Source organism: Cydia fagiglandana, chromosome 16 (assembly GCF_963556715.1).
Source record: "Cydia fagiglandana chromosome 16, ilCydFagi1.1, whole genome shotgun sequence".
NCBI classification, from domain to species: Eukaryota; Metazoa; Arthropoda; class Insecta; order Lepidoptera; family Tortricidae; genus Cydia; species Cydia fagiglandana.
In genome coordinates, this window is record NC_085947.1 from 3,888,810 (window position 1) to 3,906,661 (window position 17,852).

The window sequence follows — 17,852 nt, forward strand, 5'->3', positions numbered from 1 at the left end:
TTTTGACGAGGTGCGATTTTTTTGACGCCGAGTGTATTACAAGCGGAACTCCTTATTTAATAAGTGAAATTAGAAAAGGAGTTCCGCTTGTAATATTAGTTGTAGTTTGTTATGCAATCGGCCCCTGGTCTTATGAGCCTGGTCATAAAGTGTGATATAGTAATCCAACGTGAGCAGGCCAGAAAATTTAACTAATAGATATAAAACACTTTGATTGTTATTATAATTAAAACATTTTAATTTCAGGGTTGGCACTGAGCTTCGAGGTTCTTCATCTGTGATGCTCTCATTTTCAATTAACAGATCCAAGTTAAAAGTTGATAAATATATTAGGAGTCCCGATTTTAACGTTTATTGCATTGCAGAAATATGTTTTTCATTGTTACGATTCAATGATAATACCTATTATGAAATAATGGCAAGAAAACTTTCTTTGGCTAAGAACCTACTTGTACAATTGCATGTGGTTTGCGAGGCTCCCCAATTTCACAGTAAATTATCGTGCACAGAAGAATGGAGTGAAAAGACTACAATGGGTTGGGGAGGTGTAGGAATTAAGCATTTCCACATACTTATTAAGATCTCAGTGAGCAGTAGTGCAAGTATAACTGGTATGTTGAAGCTTTATGAAGATGATGAATTTATCGATTTCAAACTGAGTACTGGTGAAGGCAGTTTGCCAGTGCACAGAGCTCATTTAGCCGCTAACAGTAATGTGTTCAAGACAATGCTAAGCCGGGAGTGGAAGGAGACATCCGAGGGCCGAGTACAGATAGAAGGAGTCTCTCTACAAACGCTGAAGCATCTAAAGCAGTACATGTACTTGGGCACTCTACCCGATGAAGGGCTACTTCCACTACTGTTGATCGCTAGATACTACCTGATGGATAATCTTAAAGCAGAATGTCTTATGAAAATATCTCAAACAGTTACACCAGAAAAATTGTATGAGATATTGGAATATTCATTTTTGAATAAAATACCGGAGTTGATTTTTGAGATAATTGAGACAACACCAAAATCTATTGTCAAAGATGCTCGTAAAATAATGATAAAAAATCAAAAGAATTGCGAACAAGCGGATGAGGAAACGAAGACAGAAGAAAATAATTTGTAAGAATGAATAATAGTATGGAAAAATTTATTGAACTGATTATTAATATCGCCTTTAAATTATACTTACCAAGATCCTTATATTCCAACTAGATTTTGCATGTAATAAATAAAATTAAAATAATTAAAGGCATTTTATTATGGGCAAACACAAAGAATTATGAAATGTAAAATGAGTTGGATGTTATCAATTTAGGCCCAATGGTGCTCTGAGTGACATCTCTTGAATTATTGTGGAACTAAGCGAGACTTGTATTGGTCAGCTACTCATATCTATACTTACTTAATGATGTTATCTATTTATGTATCTAAGTATGTATGCATTTCACATAAACGAGTAAGTACCTAAGTACGTGTTTCGTCGCCTAGTACTCAAAGTACAATCTTTGCTAAGTTTGGAGCTGGCTCGATCTGTGTAAGATTGTCCCCAAATATTAATTAATTATTATTAAATTTATTAGGGCGAGTAGTAAACAAATACTTTGCTTCCTTGTTAATCAAATATTTATTTATCGGGGAAGAACAAATTCATAGTATTAGTGTATATTACATCTGCTAGCTTGTTTGCATCTTCATTCCGAATCGCTGCCAAGATTTCCAAGACATGTCTGGAAAAGGTCAAAATAACTTATTAAATAAAGAACCAAAAAAGGCGACCTTTCTGGCAATTTTTAGGGTTCCGTACCCAAAAGGTAAAAACGGGACCCTATTACTAAGACTCCGCTGTCCGTCCGTCCGTCCGTCTGTCACCAGGCTGTATCTCATGAACCGTGATAGCTAAGCAGTTGAAATTTTCACAGATGATGTATTTCTGTTGCCGCTATAATAACAACAAATACTAAAAAGTACGGAACCCTCGGTGGGCGAGTCCGACTCGCACTTGCCCGGTTTTTATATTATTTCCACTCGAATCACGAGCTCATTCATCAAATCAAAAATATTGTGTCTAAAATTTCATACAATTTTTTACGGACGGTCTTAGAAATATTGAAAACCGTTGCCAAACGGACCAAACATTTTGGGACACATTTTTTCTCAGTAAAAATGAAAAAAGCTCGTGATTCCGAGTAGAAATAATATAAAAATTTTCAATTCTGATACAATAAATTTTGGTGCAACTTTAAATAGAAATGCTCAATTAGGGTAATTCGCTACTAACTGGCAACCCTAAACTAAAAATGAATTCTGTTCACCTATAAACAGGATTCATTTTAGTATAACCTTATACTAAAATGAATTCTGTTTATAGGTGAATAGAATTCATTTTTAGTTCAGGGTGGCCAGTTACTGGCGAATTATCCCTACGTCATTTTAATAAAAAAAAAGAGAAAAAGACAAGCTTTTATAACAAAAAACCTATTAACGGCTCATCCGATCACGTTCAAAACAATTCTCATGAAAAGTATTTATCTTTTTTTCTAATTTTTTTTTCCACATTTTTTGTACGCCCGATTCAACAGTTAATATTCAATAAAGTTAATATCCAAAGAAGAAAATGAGGACTACGTTTGTATGGTAAGGCGTTTTCGCGACGGACACTTACACAATGTTGACAGGTTCATTCCTCCCCTTAACCTGACACTCTGCAGAATGCTTCTCCTTCTTGACCGCCGTGACCTTGGGTGTCACATGCTTGTAGCCGGGGTGCGTCGGCTTGACTTCGCACCAGGGACAGTCGGTCTCTATCATTAGCCGGTCTTTGGGTATCTTTGCAGCTACTGCCAGGCTCTCCTCGGTTCTTAGTGAACTGGAAGTAAAAAGTAAGTTGGTTGGTTGATGTAGGAATAATATGACATTTAGTATCCTTTTTTAGGGTTTCGTACCTAAAGGATAAAATCGGGACCCCATTACTAAGACTCCACTGTCCGTCCGTCTGTCTGTCTGTCACCAGGCTGTAACTCATGAACCGTGATAAATAGACAGTCGAAATTTTCAGTTTATGTATTTCTGTTGTCGCTATAACAAATGTCATTATGTCAATGTAGTATTGTTAAAAAAAAGTATTACTAAGACGAAATAAATAGTGCAAAATATTGCGGCCGCAAATTTAAGAGCTGAAGTAGATGGCGCGGTACGTAGTAATTTTACCAGAGACGTACACTTTTATGACACCGTCCAGGTATAGACTCACCATCTATTGATCCCCAACGCTAATAACTTATCTTAAAGCCAGGCCGCCTAGCCAAGGTTACAATCGCTATCGCTTCGACAACGAAAAGCATTATGTATCTCTATCACTCTTCCACATGAGTGTGACAGTGACAGTTGCGTTTCGATCGCTACGGAGCGTTAGCGATTGGCATCTTGGCTACGCGGCCTGCTCCGTTCCGTCGAAGGAGTGGACCACACCGCTAACTATGGAGTCTTGGTTACGGTGCAGTATCAGCAGTATATCCACCAACCAAGAAATTTGTGTATTGTTAGTGCGACTTACAACAGTTTAAGTTTAACTTACTATCCATGCATGCCTATATACATCCCCAGCGCTAATATCTTCTCTAAAGTCTGCTCCGTTCCGTCGAAGGAGTGGACCACACCGCCAACTATGGAGTCTTGGTATACAGTGCAGTATATCCACCAACCATAAAATTAGTGTATGCTCCTAAGTCCCTGCATACAATTTTTCTACTTACTCCAAAATCTACTTTGTACTTTTAATGTGTAACTATAAGGGTTCCAATTTCAAAAACAAAACAATTGCTTCTGGGTCTCAGGAGGGTATTGTTAGTACACTTACAACAGTTTAAGTTTAACTTACCATCCATTAATGCCTATATACATCCCCAGCGCTAATATCTTCTCTAAAGCCTGCTCCGTTCCATCGAAGGAGTGGACCACACCGCCAACTATGGAGTCTTGGTTACGGTGGAGTATATCCACCAGGTCATCGGCTGCGGCGCGGCAGTGTAGGAAGAGTGGGAGGTGGAACTCTTTGCTTAGCAGGAGCTGGTATTCAAAATATCTGGAGAAATGTTTCGATGGATTGAAAAATTTTGTTTATAAAAATAGCTAGTAAAAAAGTGGAAAAATTCGAAGAATTACTGTCTTGGGTGAGACTTGGAACTCACGGCCTCTGGATCGATACTCCAGCGCTCTGCCAGTATCGATCCAGAGGCCGTGAGTTCAAGTCTCACCCACGACATCAATAGTAATTTTTCAACTTTTAAATTTATTCTAAGCTTAATAGAATCGTTCGCAGACGTTTCTGCTTGTTAAAAATTAAAATATTTAAGGCCACTTTCACTATTCCACTAACCCAGGGTTAAGCGGTTGAACCGTTAACCCAGTGTCAAATTGTACTGGTAACCTTGGTAAGTCCAAGTTTAACCGGTTAATCCGGGTTAGTGGAATGGTGCAAGTGGCACATAGTGTAATAAAAGGCTCAACTTCCAATAACTGAGCAGTAACAAAAATTTATTTGAAGTTTTTGTAGGGAGCATATCAAATGATTTAATTAAGTGCTTTAGAGTTAGACCAAGAAAAGTCTGCAACGATTTTGATAGCTAATGCAGATAATGCAGTGCAAGTGTTAGCTAATGCAGATAATGCAGTGCAAGTGTTATTTTAAATGTCGAACTTCTATGAAATTAACAAACTCCCAGAGGACGTAGTATCGGCCCAAAGTGTCAATGAATTTAAGAATAAACTAGAGCTCCCGATACACGTGTTACACGCTGACACGGGTACCCGTGTTCTTAAGCCCGCCGGGCTTAAGAACCCGAACTACACGAACCCGCCCGGATTCGGAAACGTTTACACGGGTACCCGTGTACACGGGTACACGGGTACACGGATACACGAAATAACGGATCTTATTTACCCGCCGGTTCGACCCTTCACTCTCGTGTAGCGGAGATTCGTGCTATGAAGACATACGATTGAATATGTGGGAGGTTAGGAAGATTCATTACCTACTTTGCAGTTTTACTGGATTGATTGGTGATGTCAATAATAGGTAGTGCACTTTGTTTTAATAATCATAAGATTAAAAAAAAACTTTTTACAAAAAAAAGAAAACCGACTTCAAAAAGGATGAAATAAAATATTATCCTTTTTAAGTCTATGCGTTACCAACTGATATGTTTGAAGTCGGTGCCAAGCCAACTTTTGAAGCATACCATGATTTTGGTGCGATTAGATAAGGATGTACGTTGAATTGCCTTACAATGGATTGCCTTACTTTCTGTAGGTACAGTCGACGTTAAAAATTTGTTTACACTTTTCGTCTTATTACAAAGGAGTAAGGTGCAAAAGTGTAAACATATCTTTGACGTCGACTGTATCTAACTAAGAACACACGATCAAACCTTCTTGGGACAGTCCGTACCATGTTTGTCGGCACGCAAGCGTGGGATTGGGACTGAAGTTATTTCCCGTCCCTTAAGAGGACTACATTTCAAAATATAAAACAATTCAAGAAATTCACGTTCTAGCCAAATTTCACCTAAAGCGCTTCAGTTGTTTAGCCATGAAAAGGCAAAAAAGAGGCAGACAGAATTACTTAGACATTTATAATAGTTATTAGTACAGTTCTAATGGGATTTATAGGCATAAAGCTGATTATTTTTGACGGGTATTGTTACTACTTGGCTTGGCACCGACTTCAAACATATCAGTTGGTAACGCATAGACTTAAAAAGGATAATATTTTATTTCATCCTTTTTGAAGTCGGTTTTCTTTTTTTTGTAAAAAAATTTTATTTTTCAATTTTTAGTTGTAACGCATTGTTAAGAGCGCGACGCATGAATGAAAAACAACATCATGATACTAAATTCGTGTAAATATGTAATGAGGAATTTTCTCGAGTCCGTCTGGGAAATTATAATTCCTGTCACTACTCTAAATCCATCCTCCGCCCCGCCACTGACCCAATCCCTCAACCCCCGTACCCCTCGGCCCTGAACCAACACCCCTTCAACCACCATTACCCGACCCCTTAATCCCCGACCCCTTAACTCCTAACCCTAACCCCCGATCAGTAGCCTTACCAGCTTTCCAAGAGTTTGACATTGATTTACTTATTCGCTAGCGTGTGTGTAACTTACTTTCTTTGCATCTTGCTCGTACTGGCATATTAGTGCGAGCGAAATGCATAAAAAGTAAGTTACGAAAACGTTAGCGTCGCTAACTTAGCGAATATGTCAATGTCAAACTCGTGGTTGCAAACAAAAAGTGTAGCCTTACACACTTGCACTACATCAAATTGGCGGTGTTCGGAAGCAAATGCTCGAGTTACTTTAGAAAACACCGAAATCACTTTACACGTGCCTTTAAAAACTGAGGAGTTCCCCCAATTCCTCATGGATTCCATCATCAGACCAGAACCAAAAATAACACGGAAACACCTTGGAGATAACTCCTTCCAAACAAAAAAAGCATTACTCAAATCGGATCACAGGTGCCGGAGTAATCGCTGAACATACTACATTTAAAAAATCATCATCATTATCATCAAAACAATCATCATCATCAGGTCTACTTCATCAAAGTGGTGGTTTTCGGAAGAAAATGCTCGACTTGCTTAAGAAAACACCCAAATCACCATGGACGTGCCTTTAAAAATTGAGGAGTTCCCTCAATTCCTCTTGGATCCCATCATCAGAACAGAACCAAGTTAAAATGGGACCAACTCGGAGGTAGCTCCTTTCAAACAAAAAAAGAATTACTCAAATCGGTCTACGGGTCTCGGAGTAATCGGTGAACGTACATAGAAAAAAAAAAGCCACAACCGAATACAGAACCTCCTCCTTCTATGAAATGGAAGTCGGTTAGTTAACAATATCTTAATAACCGTTGACCTCATTGATAGGTATTTAATTTTCTTCATTGATGTAGTTTTTTAATAATTAAAGTAAACTTAAATGATTATCTAATAAAAAAGTAGATAGTTATGCTTACTGAAACTACAACGAACGGAATATGTTATTAGTGAGGATGTTAAGTGCAAACACCTTTTTTTTCTTGATTAAAGCATGAAACTTGGCACAGTTGTTCCTTATATCAAATAAAGCCGATTTCGATCGGTAGCCCGAAGGAGCCCCCCCTCTGGGGCCCGAGAGGGGGGGTCAAAGTACCGCTCCGCCCGGCTTCATTCTTAAAATTCTAACAGGCCCCGTTAAGCTAATAGGTCATATTTGGTATCAATTTCGGATAAATCAATAACGTAGAATTCATTTGATATAAAAAAATTGCAATTTGTAGAAAAAAATTAAAAAAAAATTAAAAAATCTAATTTTTCAAGTGTAATATTTATTTTTTATTTAGTATCAAAATTAAACTGCCTGGTTTTTCTACATATAAAAAATATGAAAATAAAGCCTATTTAATGCAGATTTTAAAAACGTAACTTGTCCTTACCTTTATGAAAAGAAAATTGCATAAAAAAAATCTTATATCGTCTCGCGCGGTGAATATCTTTTTACCGACATCGGCATCGTTATGGACAACATCCGAAGTACACACTCTGGAGACCGATTAAATGTATTGTTTGTTGTTGTAGATCCTTTATAGATCCTATTATAAAGATAGAAAAGTGTACAAATACTATTTTTTATGTGTCGTTCAGTAAAAAAAGGGACCTAGGAATAAATTATCATAGAGCCTCGCGTTTGTATAGAAGCATACTCGTATTTAATTAGTGTAAACCACTCCATGGACTCCATGGTCGCTATTCTCAATAAATAAAAAGTAAACTGTAAGTATTATTAAATATTTTTATTACATTATACCACACTTTAATTTTGCGACTTGTGTATTAAAAAAACAATTCCTTCCCCCGGCACATGAATGCGTACATTTCATCATTCACGTATATAATATATGTCAGTTTCAACCATATTCTGGCCACAGCAGGGTTGTCAGAACAGTTTGGAAACAGTCATCTGCTCCTTGCTTCCATTCCCAAGAAGACAGACTGAGCAAGTTTAAAGAGGAACTAACGTCTGCCCCCAAGCCCCAAACATATAATTCTATCCTGATAAGGCTGCTTCTGTTTCAATAGTCTATTCAAGTAAAGAATTATTTCAGGCATTTTTTTTATTATTTAGCAACGGCTTTATCAGTAAGGTATTCACTTTACAAGGCTATTTCACATATCATCATATGAAGTTATAATAAACTTTTGGCGACTGTTATTTATTAGATTTACTGATATTGCTCTATCCTGTAGGAGCTTGAATCCTTGTATCGGCCAAGCTAAAAAGGGTCTATGCTTAGATCTCACTTTTATACACCATATATTAAATGGGGAACCCGGTTCAAATCCTAGAAGGCATATATTTGTGTTTATCGTGAAAGCTTGTTCCTGAATTACCTATGGATGTTTTGAGTGTATTTATCAAATACATATTATCATATATATATATCATCTAGTCTTATTATCACAAGTCTTATTGAGCTTACAGTATTACAAGGTCGATCGAGAGAATGCTTGGAATACGAGTAAGACTCCTGGTGTTTCAGAGCCCGATAGATATAAGAGTTAAATTTACCATGATGATAAGCTTCACTTATAACCACTGATATTTTAGTGAAACTCATTTCTTTAGCACTAGGTAAATCATTTTGAGACACTGTGTTGACAAAACTTCGAAGAGTTATAAGTCCTTATTCATGCCATCGCGAAATTGTGTAGAGAAACATGTTATAAGTAATGTTCCTCGTGAGATTCCGAATACTCCAAGAACCATGAAGAGTCCGATTCATTTCATATGATGGCCCTAGTTGCAGATGCTGTAAAACAGTCATTGCAAGGTATTGATAAGCACAGTAGACATAGACGATGTAGCTATAGCAGCTAGACTAGATTCATGCGTACGAATATTTCCCCAACTACAGGATTTGTGGGCTCACGTTGACACAGTGGAAAACTCAATTATATCACATGTCACTCCATTGCATCCACAATAGGCCAGGGAATTCTATTTTTAAGCCAATAAAATTATCTATTCTGTAAGCTACTTAAATAAACTCTTTTATTTACCCTAAAAGAGTTGAAGTCTTACCCCTGTTTCGAGCATTCAGCTGAAAGGGTAGAAAAAGTGAGTTCGAAACATGGAACCTGTTCAGAGTTCAGCCATGCTACTACAAGGATCCAAGCTCTTACAAGATGGAGCAATAGCGGTGGCTAAAAGCATTCCCCTAAAATACAAAAATGAGATATTATATGTTCGGTAATAAGTGCAATATTGAAGAAGACAAGTTACACCGGGATATTGAAATGAAGAGTTGTATAATGTTATACCTGTTCAAAAGGGAGCCGTATAAATGCCTCATTACGCGCAGTGTACCGTGTGGTTGATGTTTGGGATCAGACATTAGTTCGTCGTCAAACTTGCTCAGTCCGTCTTCTTGGGAATGGAAGCAAGGAGCAGATGACTGTTTCCAAACTGTTCTGACAACCCTGCTGTGGCCAGAATATGGTTGAAACTGACATATATACGTGAATTATGAAATGTATCCATTCATGTGTCGGGGGAAGGAATTGCATTAATACACAAGACGCAACATTAAAGTGTGGTATAATGTAATAAGTAAGCAGATTAAATAATACTTATAGTTTACTTCTTATTAATAGGGAATATTACGCAAAACTCTGCGTAGGTAGCGCCACTACCACTATCTGTCAATCACTAACAATCTGGGGGTCTGCCGCGAAACAAGAAAATCGAAGTTTCGTTGTCTAATCCCTCTATCACTCTTGCATATTCGATAAAGAGGCAGATAACTTAATTTCGATTTTCGCTTTTACCGATAGGCCCTGGTTAACAAACCGCCTTGATGCATCAATGTCATATTTTATTGTCTGTGAAAACTTGTCAAAAACAGTTTAAGGTACAGTATGTATAAGTTAGTTTATGAATTTACTAGAGTCGGTAGTGCTGCACTTTGGCGGCAGAACATTGCAGTAATATCCCCTATTGAGAACAGCGACCATGGAGTCCATGGAGTGGTTGGCACTAACTAAATACCTACGAGTATGCTTCTATACAAACGCGAGGCTCTGTGATAATTTTTTCCAAGGTCCCTTTTTTCACTGAACGACACATAAGAAAATATTTGTACGCTTTTCTATCTTTATCTATCTACAACAATAAACAATACTTTTAATCGGTCTCCAGAGTGTGTACTTCGGATGTTGTCTATATCGATTCCGATGTCGGTAAAAAGATATTCACCGGCGCGAGACGATATAAGTTTTTTTTAATGCAATTTCCTCTTAATGAAGATATGTAAAAGTTATGTTTTTAAAATCTGCATTAAATAGGCTTTATCATCATATTTTTTCAATGTAGAAAAACCAGGCAGTTTAATTCTGACAATAAATAAGAAACAAAAATTAAACTTGAAAAATTAGATATTTTGAGTTTTTTTTTATTTTTTTCTACAAATTGCTAATTTTTTATACCAGAAATGAATTCTACGTTATTGATTTATCCGAAAATGATACCAAATATGACCTATTAGCTAAACGGGGCCTGTTAGAATTTTAAGAATGAAGCCGGGCGAGCGATACTTTGACCCCCCCCCTCTCCGGCCCCAGAGGGGGGGCTCCTTCGGGCTACCGATCGAAATCGGCTTGGTTTGATATAAGGAACAACTGTGCCAAGTTTCATGCTTTAATCAAGAAAAAAAAGGTTCGACCTTTTTTTGTCACTTAGAACCCTAGCTATATATTTTCCTTTAGCAAAATCGAATTTTGCTCGCTGTTTTTAGGGTTCCATACCCAAAGGATAAAACGGGACTCTATTATTAAGACCCTGCTGTCCGTCCGTCCGTCCGTCCGTCCGTCTGTCACCAGGCTGTATCTCACGAACCGCGATAGCTAGACAGTTGAAATTTTCCCAGATGATGTATTTCTGTTGCCGCTATAACAAATACTAAACACAGAGTAAAATAGAGATTTAAGTGGGGCTCCCATACAACAAACGTGATTTTTGACCGAAGTTAAGCAACGTCGGGCGAAGTCAGTACTTGGATGGGTGACCGTTTTTGTTGCCTTTTTTTGCATTATGGTACGGAACCCTTCGTGCGCGAGTCCGACTCGCACTTGCCCGGTTTTATTAAGTAGCATAGTACCCTTGTTCGAGCTGCTGAGGTGAAAATCAATTAAATTGGTACAGTCAAGGAATTTAAATTCCGACCCATTTCGTACTTTGTCACAGTGACAACCGTATGAGGTCTCTAGCGGCTTTCATATTGATTGTCACTGTGACAAAGTACGAAATGGGTCGGAATTTAAATTCCTTGACTGTACAACACATATCAACACATTGAACATCCGATAAAATAAAACTGCTAAACAATCGGAGCTCCTGAACCTGAACCTTTGTTTTATTTAAAACTTTATACATTACTTCAATCTCCGCTACACGCCAAGGAAAGGTTAGGCCCGCGTGTATTTAAGGTCCGTTTTGCCGTGTACACGGGTACACGGGTACCCGGATACACGGATCTTAATTACACGTGTACCCGACTACACGTGCAGAACGGGTCAGAAAACCGTGTACGTGTAGTTCGGAAACGGGTACCGAACACGTGTACACGAAACCCGGACACGACCGCGAGCCCTAGAATAAACTAGACAAGCACAATGCAAACTCTACTCAACACTGAAAACTCGATTGATGGCTCTAGATACAGGCATTATCAGTTATTTCAACTGCCTGCTTGCTTCACAAATAATAATAATTAGCTGTTGGGGAGTAACGACCCCACGGACCCGAGTGCTCCCGAGAGTCGGTCAGGGTCTCCGTCTCCGGCGTGTCTTCGTCGGTCGGAGTGGACCCCAAGGGGACCCGCAGGACTCTCAGCTCTGGCTTGCCTTCATTGGCCGTCCAGAGAGGAGTCGTTAGAGCTATATGCTCCAGGGGTGGAAGTGAAAGATGCATAAGACGCGAGTTGGCACAGTGGCTGTTAACAGCCACTGGGTAGAAAGCGGCGCACACCTCTCGACACCCCTGAGCCGCTCACACCGATGTTGCTCCTGGTCGTCTTCGCGACGGCAGTTTCAGGGGCCCATCTAGTCAGCGGCAAGTCACCACCTGCCTCGATAACGTGTTTTAGCATTGTTATGGCAGGTGTCCGGACTTCTCTACAATAGCCCAGTCTCATTGTCCACCCAAACTTCAATCCATAGACCGGTATACTATTCACTTTTTCTGCAATAGTCCCAATGCCTGCTGCGACCGGTTCATGGGTGTTTATTGTTGCGCCTGTGAACGGGTTCCAGCAGGCGTTCTACATGACATTAAAGCTCTCCAAGGGGCCTCTACGTGTTGGATCTGTATCCCCACGCAAGCCTACCAAAGGACCGGGATTTGTAGGCCCGTGAATTCCAAAATGGAGAAACAAATAATAATAAATTATGACGTATAAAATAACACTTGCACTGCGTGGGCTATCTATATTTATTGGTTGTTTTTAACTGTCAATTTAAACTGCAAATGTTTGTCCAAATCTTGCCTAGGTCACTTTCACTTTTTTTGCATTCATTGCATATGAAATAGGTTCCAGTTTATTGAAATACTAGCTTTTGCCCGCGACTTCGTCTGCGTGAAATTAGTGACAGCAGTTAGCTGTTTTTTCTTACTTTAGAGTAGGTATAGCTCTTGGATAATGCTAATAGCAATCATTCAATTCGCGCATTGCTTAATTCAATTATTAGGCAATGCATTAACTCTCAATTCCATCCTCCTTTGCACTCCCTTCAGGGATGATTTCCACATAAAAACTATCCTATGTTCTTCCCCAGGTCTCAAACTCTATGCCAAATTTCAACTAAATCTGTTCAGCTGCTTAAGCATGAAGAGGTAACAGACAGACAGACACACTTTCGCCTTTATAATATTGGTATGGATTAACCAAAAAAATTGTTTGTCACTTACTTGAGTTGAACATCTTTATCACAGAAATGCAGCCTCTCATAGTCCAGTCCACATTCTCCAATGGCCACCACTTTGTTCTTATTAGCGGCAATGAGAGCCCTAAGATCATCAAGATAGGCCTCAGGGTCCTGGACAAATTCTGTGCACCGAGTCGGATGACATCCTACAGTAGAGAACAATCTGGCTGAAATTACCATTGAAGATTTTTGAGTTTGTTTGCGAGTCTGTTTATTAAACAGGCTTTTAAGTTTTATTAAGTGCACGTACAACTCAGTCTCCGCAACTTTTTTTTGTCTCACATCCAGTCTATGGGTAGTATGAAAGTGCGAGAGAGACAAAAAAAAGTTGCGGAGACAAAGTTGCTTGTGCGCGCCTAGCCTAACTCTTTGACTGCCAAAGACAGCCACAGATACGCATGGTTGGTTACAGTGCCTTCATTTAGCCTTAAAAAAAACATTTTGCTCATAGACACTCCCTCCATACACCAAAATTGTGTTGTTAATTTAGCTGACAAATGTCTTAATTAATATTTATAAATAAATTAATATTTGGGCATCTGCTTTGTCATTATAAATATAGTACAGTCACCTGCATTAACATGTTACTCTTCGAAGGCTGCAAAAATATGTGACACACTCTTATGGCTCTACAAATAAGATAGTGTCAGATATTTTAGCGGCCTTCGTTGTGTAACATGTTATTGCAGGTGACTGGACCGAATCAGGTTCCATTGTTACAATCATTGTGATTGCTAGCTTAGCAAAAGTATAATATATTTAAATACATACAATCTGTTCGGGACAATTCAATCGCCTTCTTGCTATCTATAACACTGCCTCCAGTGATAATCATCTTGTCCATGCCACCGGCCCAGGCGCGCGCCATAACCTTGTCCAAGTCCGGCTCATGTTTTTTTGACCCGTGGTAGACCCCTTGGTACATATCATCTGTGAGGTTGGCTCCAATATCTAAAAATACACAGATTAAAGTACTGAACGAATAAAGAGTGAAGTATATTTATCCAAGTATTCATAAATTTTTCTAAATAAAAAAAAAAGTTTATTTATGCAAATGTTTTGAACACTTCGCACCTTACCTATATATTTCCTAAGAGCGGACATTCTTCTCATGTAGAAACTGGAGTCTGTCTCTAAATTAAATAATGAAATTATTTATAGTTTTTTTCTTTCACAATGTAAATAAAAATACGAGGTTAGGTATCAATCAAACGAGGACGAGGACACGACCAGTGTTGCCAGCCTTTTTCTACTGACAAGATCTGCTTGACCAACTTTAAATCGATTTTCATGTTCAGAAAATAATATATTTCACAAAAAATCTACTTACTAACTTTATATGATTTTTCTTTTTGAAACACACATTTTCATACTTAATGCTATTTGTGATCGATTTCATGAATTTTAAGGCGTATGCAGACTAGTCCATTTTTCGCCAATCTGATTAAATTGCCCGATCGAATCAGGACGTGCGGACGCAAACGCCAATTTGGCTCGCCGAATTAAATCGCCGATTATGACCGATATTACCGATAAAACGGAGTACGGGCGCAAGAATACCAATTTGTGACCCCAGTATTTTCTTTTTGGGGCATTTTTTCAATTTAGGGGTACTAATATAATATCACCATAAATCTATTGATATTTTTGTTCCTGAAAATAATCAATTCTACCAGCAAAATTTGCACTTGATTACTTTGCCTCACATGTGGATAAAATGCAACTTTCTTATCAGTTTTTGAACAATCACGAGAGCCTTTAAGCGGTATCCAGACGGGATGAACAAATCGACTGATTTGATCAGAAACAAAATTGGCGTCAATCTCCGATTTAAGGCGTATTCAGATTAGTCAAATTTTCGCCAATCTGATTAAACTGGCCGATCGAATCAGAGGCCGCCAGAGGCGTATAGATAACTACTAGGTATACTATCAAACTAAATAACACCGTCATGTCAAGGTAACAAGTCTCATTTTGCCACGACTATTATAATAAACGTGATGGTGGATGTAAAGCCCCCTCCAGACTATGTGCGTGAATCGTGCGTCTTGCAAGTTCGCGCTTCGTCTCCTTTGACGCGGGCCGAAATACCGACAAAAAACGGAGAACAAGGCGCGAAGGCGTGAACAATCTGCGAAATCGACGCCACACTTGCGTTCGCGGCTTCGCCCGCGATTCACGCGCATAGTCTGGAGGGAGCTTAACGTCAAAGTGCCAGTGCAAGTGTCAACTTGGGTGCGTTCACTGCGTTCCTAAATAATACGAATTGCAGAATTAAACTTGTCCAAAATTCGACTAGCTTAAAAAGTCACAAAAATTGCCTCATGATCGAAAGTCACGCACATGTCACACGAGAAGGCCAAAATTCACGAAAAATGTGACTTTTGTGACCATCTGGCAACACTGGACACGACAGCTGACTTTGACAGCGAGCGTTCAGAAATATGAAGTGAAACTTAATAAACTATTAAGACCGGTTAAAGTCATATCATTGATATTCGCATTTCCAAATCACATAAAATATACCTATTGCAAGTATCAAAATTAAACGAATATAATAATTTGTAGAAATTCTTTTATTATAGCAACTTACATTATAAGTAATAAGTACATGAAATTTGAAGTCAATATCTGAACGCACGCAATATATAAATACGCGCGAAAAATTAAATTTCCGTCACTTCATGAAGTTTATTAATTTTATTGATTATTTGCCTTTGCGTTACCAAAAAATAGGTTATGATAGGCCTTAAAATTCAGTTGTATTTTTAAATACCAGAAAAAAATATAAATTTACTTTTTTAACCAATATATATTAGCATAAAATATAACATAGGTATAGGAAGGTTGCAGAATATTTGCACAAAAATTATAAACAATAGAATCACTTCTGTTTATTTTAAAAAGGCCTGCAATTTTATTGCCTTAATCTCAATTTATAACAAAAGTTAATGGAAGTTTCATTCATTTCATTATGGAAGACAAATGAACTGATGAATGAGATTCTGTTCTTATTTGAAAGAGCATATTCATTCTTTCTTAGGCTCTTCACAAATTGCCTCGTTTTTTCCATCCAGATCCTCACTCTTCTCAGGTTTCATCATTTTCTGATTAGCTACTTCAATCACATCTCTTGGCTGTGCTCGTACAGTCCTGAGGATGGCAAATGTCAAATCTGGCATATTGTTAACATAGGAAAATTCCAAAAGGTCATACAGGTTTTCTGAATTGATCGAATGAGATAGCTTAATAGTACATTCTGCTTTAAGGTCATCAATAAAATAGCATGTAGCAATGAGTAGGAGAGGGCACAATCCATCTTCAGGTATGGTCCCTAAGTACATGTACTGCTTAAGGCTTTGCAGAGTCTCAAGAGTGACTCCTTCTATCTCAATGCATCCAGCGTTTGTCTCCTTCCATTCCCCGGAGAGCATTCTCCTGAATACATCACTGTGTGCAGCAAGGATTGCTCTATGCACGGCCACACTTCCTTCTGCTGTGCTCAATTGGAAGTCAGTAAAATCTTCATCCAAATATATAAGGTCTAATACGGACTTGCATTTATTGACTCGGATGTTAACTTCTACATTAAATGTTAATGCTGTATCGTCACTTGTTAATCTCAGTAATTTTAAATCCTGAGACCATGTTTCAGAACAAGTTAAGGTGTGTTGAAATCTTGGACTCTCACACTTTAATATCATTTCAATGTTTACCATCATGGTTGATTCATGTTTTATGACAGACAAAAATAAGTCTTTATAGTAAGAATCTTCTTTTTCTGTAAAAAATTTCATCAGAGCCAAGCCATGGACATCAAATAATTGTTCTTGAATATATGAAGATGAGTGAAGTCGATCAATATGGAAGTAAAATTCAAAAGCTGTTCCACCTAGATGCTTTGTCTTAAGCCTGGAAGTAAGCAAAAGGAAAGAATTGAAATATTATTATTTATTAAACTAAATTAAAAAAAAAAACAAGTGCCTTGTCGCCGGCATCTTGCGTTAGTCATAAATGTCATAATACCAATGAGAACAAGTGAAACAATATTTTTAAAGTAGGTATTTTTGTCTATTTTTTTTAGTCCAATATGTAGTGTCAAACAGCTACTAGCTTTTCTTCAAATTTTTTTTTACCATCTATAATAAATAAAGTTGGTCAAGCAGATCTTGTCAGTAGAAAAAGACGGCAAATTTGAAAAATGTAGCCGCGAAGGGATATCGTCCCATAGAAAATTTGAATTTGCTTGACCATCTATAGTATTCTATAGCATATGTACTCAATAGTCGAAGAAAAAAAATCGTAGTAAATCGCTCTCACGAGCAACTACACAATGAACATAATTAATTATAAATACCTATATTATACTATTTCATTACATTTAATAGTTTTATTTTAGTTAATTAAGTAAACTGTAACAGCTTATGTAGATAACGGTGATGTTTCTAGCATGTAATAAAAAAGATGTAAAAAAGTTAATAGACGCTTACTAGAAATTTGAAACTATTTGTCGGTTAGCGATTAACGTATTCTAGAAAATGTACTTACAATTTTATACTACAGGGAGCCATTTTGAGATTTCCACTTAATTACTTTAAACTATTAATGTGCTTGTTCAAGTATGTTTTATTTTAAAAATAAAAATAATTTATTCTAGTTTCTTTGTTCTTATCTTACGCGCGCTCGGCACGATATTTTGCCTAGTTTATGACACTGACACTAATGACAGATGTCAATTTTTTATCACTTCCGTCCATCGACAGCATAGAGGTACAAAAGTCATAGAGATGAAATGGTAGAGCCGAGAGATGACTGAACGAGACGTTCTTATGGAAC

At 37.8% G+C, this 17,852-nt stretch overlaps 3 protein-coding genes across 3 annotated transcripts; 1 reads left to right on the forward strand and 2 right to left on the reverse strand.

The window, feature by feature from the left end:
* Nucleotides 1-532: 532 nt before the first annotated feature.
* LOC134672198 (uncharacterized) lies at nt 533-1,117 on the forward strand. The gene has a single exon (XM_063530098.1). It carries the CDS (start codon nt 533-535, stop codon nt 1,115-1,117), a length of 585 nt encoding a protein of 194 aa, XP_063386168.1.
* A 482-nt stretch (nt 1,118-1,599) lies between these two features.
* LOC134672286 (deoxyribonuclease TATDN1) lies at nt 1,600-14,223 on the reverse strand. Its single transcript, XM_063530183.1, has 6 exons — nt 14,096-14,223; nt 13,788-13,967; nt 13,000-13,183; nt 3,872-4,075; nt 2,657-2,860; nt 1,600-1,721 (listed from the first exon to the last, which is right to left on the reverse strand). Exons 1-6 carry the CDS (start codon nt 14,127-14,129, stop codon nt 1,619-1,621), a joined length of 909 nt encoding a protein of 302 aa, XP_063386253.1. The 5' UTR covers nt 14,130-14,223; the 3' UTR covers nt 1,600-1,618.
* A 1,794-nt stretch (nt 14,224-16,017) lies between these two features.
* Nucleotides 16,018-17,656, reverse strand: LOC134672287 (uncharacterized). The gene is made up of 2 exons (XM_063530184.1): nt 17,565-17,656; nt 16,018-16,928 (listed from the first exon to the last, which is right to left on the reverse strand). Exons 1-2 carry the CDS (start codon nt 17,585-17,587, stop codon nt 16,046-16,048), a joined length of 906 nt encoding a protein of 301 aa, XP_063386254.1. The 5' UTR covers nt 17,588-17,656; the 3' UTR covers nt 16,018-16,045.
* Between the last annotated feature and the right edge of the window lie 196 nt (nt 17,657-17,852).

What these genes read in the sequence shown, in the direction of transcription:
- LOC134672286 (XM_063530183.1), bottom strand. Translation starts at nt 14,129, where the DNA reads ATGAGAAGAATGTCCGCTCTTAGGAAATATATAG. An exon ending in CGCTCTTAGGAAATATATAG is followed by an intron (nt 13,968 to 14,095) that starts GTAAGGTGCGAA and finishes GTGTATTTTTAG; the next exon opens with ATATTGGAGCCAACCTCACA. An exon ending in TGAATTGTCCCGAACAGATT is followed by an intron (nt 13,184 to 13,787) that starts GTATGTATTTAA and finishes TGGTAATTTCAG; the next exon opens with CCAGATTGTTCTCTACTGTA.
- LOC134672287 (XM_063530184.1), bottom strand. Translation starts at nt 17,587, where the DNA reads ATGGCTCCCTGTAGTATAAAATT. An exon ending in GCTCCCTGTAGTATAAAATT is followed by an intron (nt 16,929 to 17,564) that starts GTAAGTACATTT and finishes GCTTACTTCCAG; the next exon opens with GCTTAAGACAAAGCATCTAG.
- LOC134672198 (XM_063530098.1), top strand. Translation starts at nt 533, where the DNA reads ATGGGTTGGGGAGGTGTAGGAATTAAGCATTTCCACATACTTATTAAG.